Raw genomic sequence first — 15,063 nt, 5'->3', positions numbered from 1 at the left:
ACAATCTATTTTTTTCGTCATGTCACCCGCCCGACCCGCGGATTTTCCGCGGACTCCGCGGTTGTGTCCGCAAACCGCGCATCTCTACTAAGTAGTTAAAGGTGCCATATGTAGTGATATGGCCAGAAATGGTACTGCAATCACGGACAAAATTCTATTGTCCCCTCTCACTCTCCATGATTGAGGTTGCCAGATATGCAGCCAAATCCGAATCATACTCCAAGGAACTTCAAATGGCAATCGTCAAGTCAAGTCCTACGCTGTAGGTTTCTCTTGTTTTTGCTTCTTGCCGAACTTAGACTTAGACTTAGACGTCCTTGTATTGTCATTCAAATTTAAACTTTACAGTACAGACAAGAACAACATTTTGTTGCATTAGCTCGTTTTAGTGCAGGATAAAAGAGCAATAAGGTGCAGATATAAATAAATAGATTACTGTACAGATAAATATATTGCACTTTTGCATATGCATCCACGTTTATGGATGTATGTTGTATAGTCTTTATATTCCAGCGAGTTAATCCAATTTTGGGGGGATTATGCAAGATGGTTTACTAGGTAATTATGCCACATTTTACTGATGTCGATTAGCCAAATATATTTGTAAAGTTACGCAGCAATATTTTCATCGAGAGTCGAGACAGATTGTTGGCTTTACCCTGCTAAAATGTCTAGTTTGACCACCTTCGAAATAATTATATACAATAATAAATAATATATTATATATCACATTACTACTTTGATGGCAAGTCAAGGCCAACAGTAAAATTACCGCCACATTTCGTTCAGCATAACTCCATTTTGCATCCAACCTGACGCACTGCATTCTCTGCCATGTACGCACATCACCATCTTTCAGTGCAAAGTGCAATTCTATGAGCCAACCCACGTTACGCAAAAACCACGCTACGCATGAATCATATAACCTACTACCATGTCAATACCCAAAAGTAGAAAATCATTAATGCATCATATTGTGCTAAGCAAATACCACCCCATATGTGTTTGATGCACATACAGTACCAGAAACCGCAATTAGCCGTGCTAATGTTGGAACACATTTTCTCAGTATATCAGCATATTGAGAGAGAAATCGGAATACACATCGACGTACGTTATTGGTATTCGTATTTCTGCATGACAATGTTTTAACCTTCTCTAGTAATATGTAATATTCAGCCTGCTTAACTTTCTGTAGTTGAGGACTATCAATCAGAACAATAATATACACTTTTTTTTCCAATCTGCCAGGAATTGTCAATTGATGCACTAGCATTTATTTAAATAGAAACATATAACAAATATTACCAAATGTCTATGAGAGAGCATGATCGTAATGTAAGAATTGTTTTAATTGTGTTATGTATTTAGAGTGGATATAACGTGTCGCGCTATAATTATGAAACTGTAAGTATGTGATTGGTTTGAGACGCTGTCTAATTGACGGCATGAAAGTCACCGATAAAAAAAAAAAAAGCTAAGTTCTGCCCTCCGTCTTTCTTTTCTGTTGAGCTTTGATGCCATCTGACTAAAACAGTTACAGTAACAGTCTACCTTTTTATGATTAATGCATTAAATTAATCCAAACACGGAAGTGAAGCTTAACCAATCTCCTTGAATGCAAGCTCGGCAGCAGGCTGTTGCTCCAATGTAAGACGCCTCACAGCGATCATGGATTTAAGAAAAAAAATTATGTTTTGTCGGGAGAACTACTTGTCATGTCTTTGGACCTGGTATTTCTATAATGTACCCTTTTCTTTGTCGATTTCTGATCGCTATTTTCTGCTTGTGGCTCATCAGTAAATAGTGAAAACAGCCAAATTTTTTCACTCTACGGAATGGCCCGAGGGTCAAAAAAGAGTCAGTATTTAAAATAATGTTTGTTAAATATATAGTAAAGACATGTAATTGTTTAGTGTAATAAATTATTTACTTAATTATTCAAACATTTCTTTTTATCGACATTTAAATTAGTTTTATAGTGGCACGCCTTTTTGACATTTTTTTGGTTAGTTTGTTTTATTTCTACAATTATATATGTGTTGAGTATATAGTGCCATGAAAAAACATGTTAATTGAACATATTGAACTGAATATACATGTTATGTTATTTAAACAAGTTCCCCATTACATGTTAAGTTAAGAAAAGATGGATGGATTTTTGCTGATTTGTTGATACTTCCTCTTATGTCTTATATCATGTAATATACTAACATAAGGATGTGAAACAACACTTGTCATCCATGCAATGCAACGTTTAGCTTGTTAACAATAAGTTTAAATTAATTGAGTTATTACAGTTCTCATTTTTTACAGTCATCAACATATGACTGTAAAGCGTATTACAAACAGGCTTAACTCTTTCTTGATGTAGGATTTGACACATTATGTATTAGTTTGAGTAGTCATCATCATCATCAGTAGTGCGTTGTAGTTTATTATTATATTTTAAGACTAGAGTCAATGTCCTCCTGCATGGAGCGCATCTTTATCTGGACTTTGCTGAGTGTTTACCTGCTTGGCTTCCCAGCAACACTGAGTGTCTCGCATTAAGGGGTCTTGTCTCTAGCCTGGAAACCAAGATAGTCAAGGAAACACGACGCTCAATGAGCAAGATGGCATCTATTAGTCAAACTCATGAAAGCTTTTCAACAAAGGTGTGTGTTTCACTGTCATCAATTCTTGGCGCTATTTGCTTCTTTCTTATCTTGCAACTTAAGAGCAAAGAAGGGGTTTGTTCCTTTTAAGACTTGACAAATATGCAGCAAATGTCTTTGTTTTTGTTCTTGCAGTGCCAAAATAGTTTCTCCCAAGTGGAAATCTTTTAAAGGGCTGCGCTTGCTGTGGAGGGATAAGATCCGCCTGAACAACGCAATCTGGAGAGCATGGTTTATCCAGTGTGAGTCTCCTACACTTCGATACTTTCATACTACACAATACATGGAATGGGTACCGAATCCGGTACTTTTTTTGGCACCGACCGAATCCCGCCGGTACCCAACAGGCACCGAGTCACGTAAAACCCAACGGTCCCGTTTGTGCGTGACGTCACACCCATTTTCCAACTTGGCAGGTTCTCTGCACTTCGGCACTTGGCTTTCACTCCAGCAGCATTGAGAGCGGACTCACCTAAACTACCTCTATGTAATGCTGCACGTTTCAATGCCAACAAAGAAATGAACTCAACAATGCTCCAAAATAACCTAGGAAGACTCCACTTTTCCAAAAATGCGCTAGCTTGATGCTAACATACATTGACTTTGCTATTGACATGCTACTGATTAGCATTAGCAATCTTAACTTTTTAATTTCAACACTTTCAAATCTGTTAATGAAAACTACAATCGTAATGTGCATAATTAAAAACAATACTTACAGAATTAAGTAAGTAGGGCGCAACAGACAGCAAAGACTGAAATGACCAACACACCATAAACTTTACTCTAGTGGTCTAACGCAGGGGTCGGCAACCCGCGGCTCCGGAGCCGCATGCGGCTCTTTGATCACTCTGATGCGGCTCAGCTGCTTTGCTACCACCAAACCCCGCCCCCACCCCAACCCTGCTCCCTCACACATCAACCCCCCCTGGCCCCCTCCGTGCGTCGGTTGAGGTGGGCGGGGTTTGGTAGCGGGGGTGTATAAAGTAGCCCGGAAGAGTAAGGGCTGCATGGGATTCTGGGTATTTGTTCTGTTGTGTTTATGTTGTGTTACGGTGCAGATGTTCTCCCGAAATGTGTTTGTCATTCTTGTTTGGTGTGGGTTCACAGTGTAGCGCATTATTAGTAAGAGTGTTAAAGTTGTTTATACCGCCACCGTCAGTGTAACCTGTGTGGTTGTTGACCAAGTATGCCTTACTGTCACTGACGTGAGCAAGCAGAAACCCTATACAACGTGGGGCCGGGCCGGCACGCTGATTGTAGTGGGCGCTAAATGCTGTACCATCACGGCACGTTCGAGAGAATATCCATCCATCCAAGTGCTAAATGCTGTACCATCACGGCACGTTCGAGAGAATATCCATCCATCCATTATTTACCGCTTATTCCCTTCGGGGGGGGGGGAGCGGTGCTGGAGCCTATCTCAGCTACAATCGGGCGGAAGGCGGGGTACACCCTGGACAATTCGCCACATCATCGCAGGGCCAACACAGATAGACAGAGAATAGTTGCCCTGAAATTCGTAGTCTGCCGGAAAAATCGGGAGGGTTGACAAGTATGACGCTGTCAAGCGCCATTCATATAAAACTTGCGGGCCGCGCTAACATTCAATTTTCATATTGAGGTGTGGGCCGTGTGTCTGAGACCCTTGGTTTATGCATAGCACAAAGCAAAAAAAAACTTTGTATGCAGTGTTATTTCATTTTAAATTTCAAACGATTTTTGAGGCTCCCATTGTTTTCTTTAATTTGTGAAACTGGTCAAAATGGCTCTTTGATTGGTAAAGGTTGCCCACCCCTGGTCTAACGTCTTTGACGAACAACTTAGTGTCATATCGGCAACTGAGACTCAGAAATGTGATGATAAAACAAGACACAACAACTGGACAGCACTAATCATAATCAACTCATTTGTAAATGTTGCAAACATTTTTTTAATGAAAACAAAAGTATCAAAAATTGGTACCGTTGAGTATCTGTATAGATTCCCTACTACTGGACACTATACATATACTACTGTACACGACTGTACCCGACTGCACACTACTGTATACTGCTGTATACAACAATAAACTACAGTATACTACTGTTTGCTACAGTACGCTACCATACATGACTGTACACTACTGTATGCTACAGTATACTACTGTACACTTCCTTACACTACTGTATACTGCAGTAAGCTACAGTATATTACTGTTTACTACAGTACACTATCGTACACGACTGTACACTCCTGCATGCTACAGTATACTACTGTATACAAAAGTATACTACTGTACATTACTTTGTACAACTCTACACTACTGTATGCTACAGTATACTACTGTAAACTACCTTACACTACAGTATACTACTGTATACAAAAGTACACTACTGTACATTACCTTACACGACTGTACACTACTGTATACTACTGTACATGTGCTATGCCAGATGTGGAGAAGAGGAAGAATCCAGTTTGTGGTTTTGTTACCCCATTGGAAGGATCTGAAGCAGATGCGCACAGAAAGCCTGAAGTCAGTGAATTGTTTTGTATTATTGTTTTACTCCTAAGGCATGATGGGAAGTACGGAGCTAACACATGATTGGTCAATCCAAACAGGCCATTGTTCTCGAGGGCAGTTACTGGAAGCGGCGGATTGAGGTCGTCATCAACGAGTACCACAAGTGGAGGATATACTACAAGAAGAGAGTACGTTTTCATGTATTTTACTTTATTTTAACATTTTTAACCTCTTGTTTTCTTGTACATGATTGAAATATTGATAGTATGTTGATTAATGGCAGTTTTCTTCTTCTTTCTTTTCTTGCAGCTTCAGAGAGAGAAGGATGGCATTTTATCAACCCTACAAGAGGTATGACAAATTATTTTACTGTACACATCCTTAAGTAAACTTACTAAAGCAATACAATACAACTAAGAAGACAAATAACACACATTGTCCATTTTACTCATAAAATAATGCACAATTATTGAAGTTATCAAAAAACCAGGACTTTGATCTTACTTTCAATTGGAATGTAACGATAAACTCCTGACAGTATTATCGTTTTAAATGAAAATGATGGTAAAACTGTGATTGGTGATCAACTCGCACACTTGTGATACTACTCACTTACTGGAGAAGCAAGCCAGCGCTAACTCACCAGTTAGCTTACATGCTTACATGAAAACAAGAAACATTAACGTATTTCCCCATTAGGAAACAATATACTACAAAATAAACACATTACTGCCAGAACAACTAAAATATTTAGTTGTGTACATTGACCCTACAAGCTCTGAACTCAGCGCAGGATTACAGATCTATAAACATGAATAGGAATGTGACGCAGTGTCTACAACAGGAAGTGAACACGCGTGATGTTACATAAATAGGAAGCGAGCGCCCAACACCGGTTTTTCCATCTTCGTTTAAAAAAACCCCCACTAGAACCTTTACAAATTAAAAGAAAATAATATAAACATATTTAAACATCCATCCATCCATCCATTTTCTACCGCTTATTCCCTTCGGGGTCGCGGGGGGCGCTGGAGCCTATCTCAGCTACAATCGGGCGCAAGGCGGGGTACATCCTGGACAAGTCGCCACCTCATCGCAGGGCCAACACAGATAGACAGACAACATTCACACTCACATTCACACACTAGGGCCAATTTAGTGTTGCCAATAAACCTATCCCCAGGTGCATGTCTTTGGAGGTGGGAGGAAGCCGGAGTACCCGGAGGGAACCCACGCAGTCACGGGGAGAACATGGAAACTCCACACAGAAAGATCCCGAGCCTGGGATTGAACCCCAGACTACTCAGCACCTTAGTATTGTGAGGCAGACGCACTAACCCCTCTTTCACCGTGCTGCCCTATTTAAACACTCAAATAAAAAAAATAAAATGGGTCTTAAGAAGCCAGGTCAATATTTTATGTTTCTTCTGCCAGGAAAGTATGCTGTTTGTATTTATTTTAGTTAATCTTTTAAATAAAACGTGGTTAAAAGATCTTAGTGTGTGTATAACGACCGAATTTAACAATAAAATGATTATAATAACCGTGGTATTTTGGTCACGGTAACTGTGATATGAAATGTTCATATTGTACATCTCTACTTTCAGCAACCCTAACCTGATAATAGCAGGGTTATTAGTTCTTCCAGGGACTTTTTAGTGTGATTGTTGCAAAGAGTTGTAATATTTAAGGCCTATTCTGCCTCATTATTGGAATTTTTGATTGGCCATACAAAATATTGGAACATGTGATAGTCCATACAAAATGTATGATTGTCCACACAAAATATTGCAACGTATGATAGTCCACGCAAAGTTTATGATCATGCATACACCATACAAAATATTGGAACGTGTGATTGTCCATACGAAATATATGAACCTTCATACAAAATATTGGAAGGTCTGATTATCCATACAAATTAAGTGACTGTCCATACAAAATATTTTAACATTGTGATCGCCACGCAAGTGTTCCATCTTAGTCAGGTAACTGAAGAAAATGCTGACGGAAAAAATAAGTCATTAACGACTTGCGTCATGGTCCAACGTGTGGGCAAGTGTGCATGTAGATTGCCAGCAGTAATAATAAACCCTGTGCACATTTTGAGACCTCCTCTATTTGGCAGGAAATAGCTGCAGAATTTAATGTCATTTAATCAAATTTGACCTACTTCCCGTAGTGCTTTATGACAAAAATGATCTGCAGGTTCAGCAGTGACGTCAACTTGCAGAAGCAATTGAAAAATGAGAAGAGAAAGAAGCAGAAGATAGGCGTTCAATTCACAATCATACACTTGCATGGATAGTAATTGATCAAGTATGGAAACTCACTGATCAACTGTGAAAACTAACTGATAAAGTACATGAAAACTAACTGTTTTTAAGTTTGGAAATTAACTGAGCAAGTAAAGGGATACTAATTGATCAAGAACGGAAACTAACTAATCAAGTACACAGAAACTAGCTAAGCAAGTACAGAAACTAACTGCTTGTGTACGAAAACTAACTGATCAAGTATAGCAACTAAAGGATCAAGTACGGAAACTAACTTACCAAATACACAGAAACTGATCAAGTGTCAAAACTAACTGAACAAGTACATGGAAACTAACTGTTTAAGTTCGGAAATTAACTGGTCAACTACGGAAACTAACTCATAAAGTACGGAATTTAACTGATTAAGTACAGAAACTAACTGATAAAGTACGGAAACTAACTGAGCAAGCACAGGGATACTAACTGATCAAGAACGAAAACTAACTAATCAAGTACACAGAAACTAACTAAGCAAACACAAGAACTATCTGCTTGTGTACGAAAACTAACTGATCAAGTATAGCAACTAACTGATCAAGTACGGAAACTAACTGATCAAGTACATGGAAACTAACTGATCAAGTACGGAAACTAACTGAGCAAATACAGGGATACTAACTGATCAAGAACAGAAACTAACTAATCAAGTACACGAAAACTAACTAAGCAGGCACAGGAACTAACTGTTTGTGTACGAAAACTAACTGATCAAGTATAGCAACTTAAGGATCAAGTACGTACACTAACTTACCAAATACAAAGAAACTAACTGTACGGAAACTAACCGATCAAGTACATGGAAACTAACTGATCAAGTACAGGGAAACTAACAGATCAAATACAGGAACTATCTATTAAGTACAGGGATGCTAACTGATTAATTACAAAAAGTAACTCATCAACTACACAGAAACTTACTGAACATGTATGGAAACTGATTAATAAGTTACTACTATCTACTTCAATAATTTGTTTTTTTTTTAATCATTTTTTTAATTTTTTTATTTGTATACATCGTATTTGCTGTTGTTGTTATTGTTTTATGTTGTTGTTGTCTCTCTCTGTCTTCCAAAATTCACCTCTGTCTTCTTTGTTTTCTTTTTTGTATCTCCTCCTGCTCCAGTCCGCATACCTAACAACCCTCCCAATTTTCCCGGGAGAGTCCTGGATTTTAGTGCCACCATTCTTACGAATTTTTTCCGATTTTTACCCGGACAACAATATTGCGACACCAACCTTAACTGAGCGCCGTTTCCGGCCAGACAATAATAACGGTTACACTTCGAAGTCAACCAGAATGGAAGAAGAAGAAGCAGAAGAAGAGACATGTCTAAGACAAACTAAGTGATTAAGTACGAAAACTAACTGATAAAATACACAGAAACTAAGTGATCAACTTCATAAACTGATAAAATACACAGAAACTAACTAATAAAGAATGGAAGCAGTTCTACGCTCCGATTGCTTCACCTATTTAGTTTACACGCTGTTTTATGTGTTTAAAGTTTATTCACATGTACATTAATTAACTTCATGAACACCTTTGCAAGGTGCTGTACAAGCTGCAAGTGAAAGTGATTGTAGTGAAAGTCAAAAGCTCTCTAGAGAGGACACTTTACCTTCTGGTGGACGTATTAATACAACATGTGTCCATAATACACACATTATTGTCTAATTCTAGGGGCCCGGGGGTCAATTTTGGCTCGCAGTTCGTTTTTTATTGGCCCTCTGCAGATCATAAAAATTCAATGAATTCATTATTACTAGATGTTATTAGCAATGCTGTCAAACGATACATTTTAAAAATCCGAATAATCACACATTTGATTTTTCATTAATCAAGTGTCGCTCGTAGTATTAACTTGCTGGCATGATTTCCATTTACTTAAAAACTTTAATAAAATTAAAAAAAGACCCCAATATTTGGTCACAAATGCAATTTTACTGTTAAAATAGATAGAAGGTAAAAGAGCAAAATAAATTGTGTAAATAATCTGCGTATATACGTGATGCAATACTATTTTTCATGATTATTCGCATGATGCAATAATGTTTTTGTGATTAATCGCATGAGTTAACTTATTTTTGACAGCCCTAGTTGTTAAAATACACTAATTTTCTTTGTCACCTATAACACGTTGCTAACTTGGATATTTTGTTCAGCTAGCTTAGCATATAACATACATTGTTTTGCTTTTAGCCTCTTTAACGTACAAAATGTATCCAAGTGACCCCCACATCCTTCAATTTTACTAAATACAGACCTCGCTGGAAAAAGTTTGGACACCCTTACTCTAATTGAATACAATTTAAATTTTACATAAAGGTATTCATGTCATGTGGTGGACACTGGACTATAATGTACGTGTTCACTAAACGTTTCAGGTGTACTTTAAAGAAGCACCAAGTAAATTTCCAACCTTCATTAAATATTTGTATATCTTTTGGGACAATACATTGACTTACAACTAGTTGAATGACACCTCTGTCATGGACTTAGGGTTGTCCGTATCACTTTCACTGGCACTAATTTCCCCCAGGGATCAATAAAGTACTTACTAAGCAACTTTGAGGAGGGTGGAAGGAACGTTGCCACACAAAATAATGCTTTAAGGTATATGTCACTTCCCCTTTTCACATTCTTTACAAAGACAGAAGTTGATGCGAACGCCTACATGCAATTATTGCTATCATGGCCAAAGCTGCAAAACAAAAACAAAAAAAGAAAAGTGTTGTCCGAGGAGACAAAAAAAAGGAAAAAGGGAGGCTACCCGGATATAAAGACAGTCAAGGATATGTTCCTGCTGGACTAGTAAGTACCTTTGTAAGTTCAAATCAAAATGATAATGCTAATGTTAGCTATTGGAATATTGTGTGGTTACAATTAGCTTGAAAGTTTGCAGTTCCACACCGAGAACGACCAGCCATGCAAAAAACTCAAAAATACTGTATAAAGAAAAAACAATGCAATAATTGCAAACATCAAATATAAAGTTTGAGTAAAATATGTAGGTTCCTACCAGTGACGTGCGGTGAGGTTCATGGCTGGTGAGGCACTGACTTCATCACAGTCAGATTTACAAACATATGAACCCTAAAGAGTATCTTATTCACCATTTGATTGGCAGCAGTTAACGGGTAATGTTTAAAAGCTCATACCACCATTATTCCCTGCTTGGCACTCAGCATCAAGGGTTGGAATTGGGGGTTAAATCACCAAAAATGATACCCAGGCGTGGCGCCGCTGCTGCCCACTGCTCCCCTCACCTCCCAGGGGGTGATCAAGGGGATGGGTCAAATGCAGAAAACAAATTTCACCACACCTAGTGTGTGTGACAATCATTGGTACTTTAACTTAACTTCAACTTTACACATACAAACTGTAGCACACAAAAAACACATTTAATAAAAAAAACGTTATTATGGTCTTACCTTTACTTATAAATGAAGTCCATGCGCCGCTCCTTTTGAACAAAAGCATCGATAACTTGTTTATTGAAGTCTTCCTTATCTTTCTTCAGTTTTAAAAGTCTCTCTGTCTCGATGGAGATCTTCCTTTAAGTATTACCTCCTGCTTCGATTGAAAGTCCAGTTTAGAAAACTGTTTTATTTTAGATATGTAATTCTCCATGTTAATAGTCCAGGCAAGAGGAAAAAATAAACGATCGCTAACTGTTGCTGCTTGTTGTCACTTCTTCTGCAGCCGAGTAGTCGCAAGAATGATCTCTGGGATCACTACCGCCCTCTACCACCAGGAGGCGGGATTACTGCGAGCCTCACCCAGTGCGTCTTTTGCAGCAGTTTTATGATTGCTGAGCACAAGAAATACGTTACACACATACAGTTGTTGACAAAATACACTGTACATTATATACCTCAGCTAACTAAACTATGGAAATTGATAATATAATTCATATAGCAATGCGGTCTCACTGCACAGCAGGCCAGCAGTTAGCCGAGTCATTGCGCAATCCATGGCGAGGCTCAACTGGCTGGTGACTCACCGCAAGTCTCTTTTCAGTATTTGAACGGCAAATGTGAAAATTCAGCGATTTTGAATAAAAATAATCTACAACTGGTGAAGTTAAATGGAAAATAACTTTGTACTATAATAACTCGATACATATAACAATTTAATTTTTTTTCTTTCCATGATGGCACGTGAGGCCCCGCCTCACCTGCCTCCCCTGACTGCACGTCACTGGTTCCTACTATGCAAAGATCAGTTATACTAAATTATTTGTTAGTTTGTATGTACGTGACAGCAGTATCGGATGATTTATGACGCTATGCGCTGGTCCTCATGGGAAATGTGGTCTTCCTTCAGGCAATACATTACTGCTTTGGTCCACTTGCACTGCCAAAATCAACCAAACCTGAAAGTTCTTAAGTGGGGCTTTAACAATCGGACTCAGAATTGAGATTTATTGGCCAAGTATGTTTAGCACACAAGAAAAAAAGAAAAACGCAAAGCTACCAAAGAACAATGTCAATCAACAACCACGTCTAAAAAAACTGATGAAAAAATATGAATGGAGTGCAAATAATGTATACCCAGGACATCCCTCAATAAAGGTAATCACCGGAAACAGTAAATTGCATGTTGTGCGTGTGCAACTACTTTTCTCTCTGAGGTGAGCTGACGGTTTGTGTTGATGGGATTTTAGTTCTTCATCCTGTTCATCTGCACGTGAGGATGCCTGCTAGAATTAGGTCACAGACAAAGAAGTGGCCTTCTTATTCAAATGGTGAGACGTCATTTAGCGTAACGATTGGGGTTTGTATTTTTCAATATGTTTAAAAAAAAAAAAAAAAAAGATAATATGCCACGCACACACCCACACACACAGTGATTTCTAACTGCGCACACACACAGTCCCTAAAAGACAGCAAATCAAGAGGCAAAAAGAAAAGAAATACGTCACGAAAACTTCTCTTTAAATGAGACCTCAGACTGAATGAAGCCAACATTTTTCTCTGGGTTTCTATCTGGCTTTAGTCAAGAGGTTGGTATCGCACACTATTAAGATGCAAGATTTTATTTTGTGTGTGAAAATCTTGCTGTTGATTTACGCTGAAAGACCACAACAAATACCTGCTAAACTTGTTTGCATTTACAGATATTGTACTTTTGTTCTACATACATTGCATATTCCTTAGAGCTGTTGTTAAAACAATAGCCGCTATTCAAACTTTGTGACATGTTGCCTTGTTTTTGTGAAGAGCCTTCTAGAGACTAGATTAGAAATTAAAAAAAAATTGTTGACGTATTCAATGTTCTGCAGGGCCAACTCTATCAGGCCCAGGTGGATAAATGGTCCAGTCAGATGTATCCACAACCTGAAGCTACGCCAGCCGACTCCCACATGTTCAACTTGGACTTCCTCCTTTCCAACGTGTCCGACACGCTCTTCACAATGACCCAAAAGCCATGTCGTTGGACCAGTGAGCGGCAAAACAGTGAGTACTGTATAGCTCTTAAAATATGTTTGTGGTTTCAAAACCCTTTTATATGTAAAGTAATGTGTTCAAGAGTCAAACTGTCATCATTGTAAAATGTGCCGTCTATTGCTCTACATTTCTAGATTCTTAACTCATACAATAGAAGTCATTGTATTAGTTTTTTTATTTATGTTATATTGTCGTAAAAACACATTTGTTACAACAATATAACAAAAACAACATATCGTACAGTCTTTCCCAAAGAACTACAATACATTTGTGGCGTTGGATTTCAGGGGTAGGGGAATTACACAATCATCTAATTTGCATAATTGACGAAGGCTTTTAACATCCATCTATCCATCCATCCATTTAATGATTTAAAATAAATCTACATTTTACACAAATCAGTAAAGGATGGAATATACTCTCACGTCGCGTATCCTGCGTCCCCCCGACGGCGTCTTGTTTGATTTATAGTTCTTCCGTGGGGGGTGGCGCCAGACATGTAATTCTCGTCCAATACACTAAGAGACAGTGTGCCTAAAATGAGCAACTGCAGCTGTTGTTGACTAGATACTGTTTCCTTCTTGTGGAGAGTGACGAGTCTGACGACAGACAACCACAACATGGACCTCTTTGTCCCCACTGGAACTATCCATCCATCCATTTTCAACCCTTGTCCCTTTCGGGGTCGCGGGGGGTGCTGGAGCCTATCTCAGCTGCATTCGGGCAAAAGGCGGGGTACACCTTGGACAAGTCGCCACCTCATGGCAGGGCCAACACAGATGGACAGACAACATTCACACTCACATTCACACACTAGGGCCAATTTAGTGTTGCCGATCAACCTATCTTCAGGTGCATGTCTTTGGAGGTGGGAGGAAGCTTGGTGAGGAACCTGCGCATTCACGGGGAGAACATGCAAACTCCACATAGAAAGACCCCAAGCCCGAGGATTGAACCCAGGACCTTCTTATTGTTTTCATGATCCGCTGCCCGGATCATGTTCGTTTAGCTTTTGACTCCCTCAGTTCCTGTTTTGAGCACACCTGGGTTTGTGTTTTTAGTTGCGATGACTGCAGATTGTTTTTACCTGCCTCTGATTAGTGTTCGGGATGCTCACTACTAAGCTACTTATTTCCGTATTTCGCCACACTCAGTCTGGTTCTTTTTTTTTTTTTTTTGGCAAATACATTTTATTGAATTTTACAGTTAAAATCACATTTGACAGTCATACTTTGCTCACACAGACCATTCATACATGCACACATCAACTCACACATACTCACATGCACACTTGAGGAAAGAGGTGCACTTGGGCTTTAACAACTCAAGGTTTACAGTACAGACATTATTAGAAAAAATACCCAGATATTGTATATATCCATCCATCCTGCACTGGCTCAGGATCAGCAGACAAACCAGACCATAGCAAGATGGATGAATATTCCTCGGCATCAAAGATCCTCAGGAAGTGATCACTCGATCACCTCCCGGGGACCTCTCCACCATTCACACTTACAAGTAAAAAAGAAGAAGAAAGTCACATTTTCGTGGCTTGATCAGATGCAATTTTTTTTTTTAAAAGTCACAAAAAAAAAGCAAGTAAACCGCGGCGAAACCATATCAAAAGTGACACAAAAACGCAATAGTGGTGTGGGAACAATACAAAAAATAATAACAATGATAAAAAAGGAATACAATACGAAAAAGATACAGCAATTTTTTTAAATGTCTATAAGTTATGATTCAATATATGTAAAGGCTTCCGGTTAGTTCCCATTTATTCTATTTGTAGAGTTTATAAATCTTATTTTTTCAAGAGTCATTACATTCACAAGTTCATTTAACGAGTTCCTGAAGTTCGGTGCAGATGGGGTTTTCCACTCTTTGAGAATGAGTCTTTTGGCCAAGACCATCCCGAGAAGCAACACAGCTGTTATATATTTTGGAAGTTTTTGTGTTTCTGAAGACCACCCAAACAAGATTATATCCCTGTCAGGGACAAGTTTTCTCTAATATACCCCCGAGTAAAAAAAGAAGATGCTGGACCAAAATGGTTGAATAATTGGACATTCCCAAAACGAATGAGACAGTGCGTCAGCTGATTTATATTGATCAAAAAGTGGAGATGAAT

General features: G+C 38.6%; 1 protein-coding gene across 2 annotated transcripts in view; it reads left to right on the top strand.

Moving 5' to 3' along the window:
* The window catches only part of mlxipl (MLX interacting protein like), a 68,771-nt gene that overhangs the window by 7,692 nt on the left and 46,016 nt on the right, over nucleotides 1–15,063 (top strand). For both annotated transcript variants that reach the window (XM_061963131.1, XM_061963130.1), the window contains exons 3-7: nucleotides 2,793–2,899; nucleotides 5,093–5,175; nucleotides 5,262–5,351; nucleotides 5,473–5,514; nucleotides 12,767–12,941. In XM_061963131.1, the coding sequence (XP_061819115.1) occupies nucleotides 2,793–2,899; nucleotides 5,093–5,175; nucleotides 5,262–5,351; nucleotides 5,473–5,514; nucleotides 12,767–12,941 (497 nt within the window). The remainder of the gene's footprint in view (nucleotides 1–2,792; nucleotides 2,900–5,092; nucleotides 5,176–5,261; nucleotides 5,352–5,472; nucleotides 5,515–12,766; nucleotides 12,942–15,063) is intronic.

Source organism: Nerophis lumbriciformis, linkage group LG09 (genome assembly GCF_033978685.3).
Source record: "Nerophis lumbriciformis linkage group LG09, RoL_Nlum_v2.1, whole genome shotgun sequence".
Taxonomy (NCBI): Eukaryota; Metazoa; Chordata; class Actinopteri; order Syngnathiformes; family Syngnathidae; genus Nerophis; species Nerophis lumbriciformis.
This window is presented reverse-complemented; position numbering and strand designations above follow the sequence as displayed.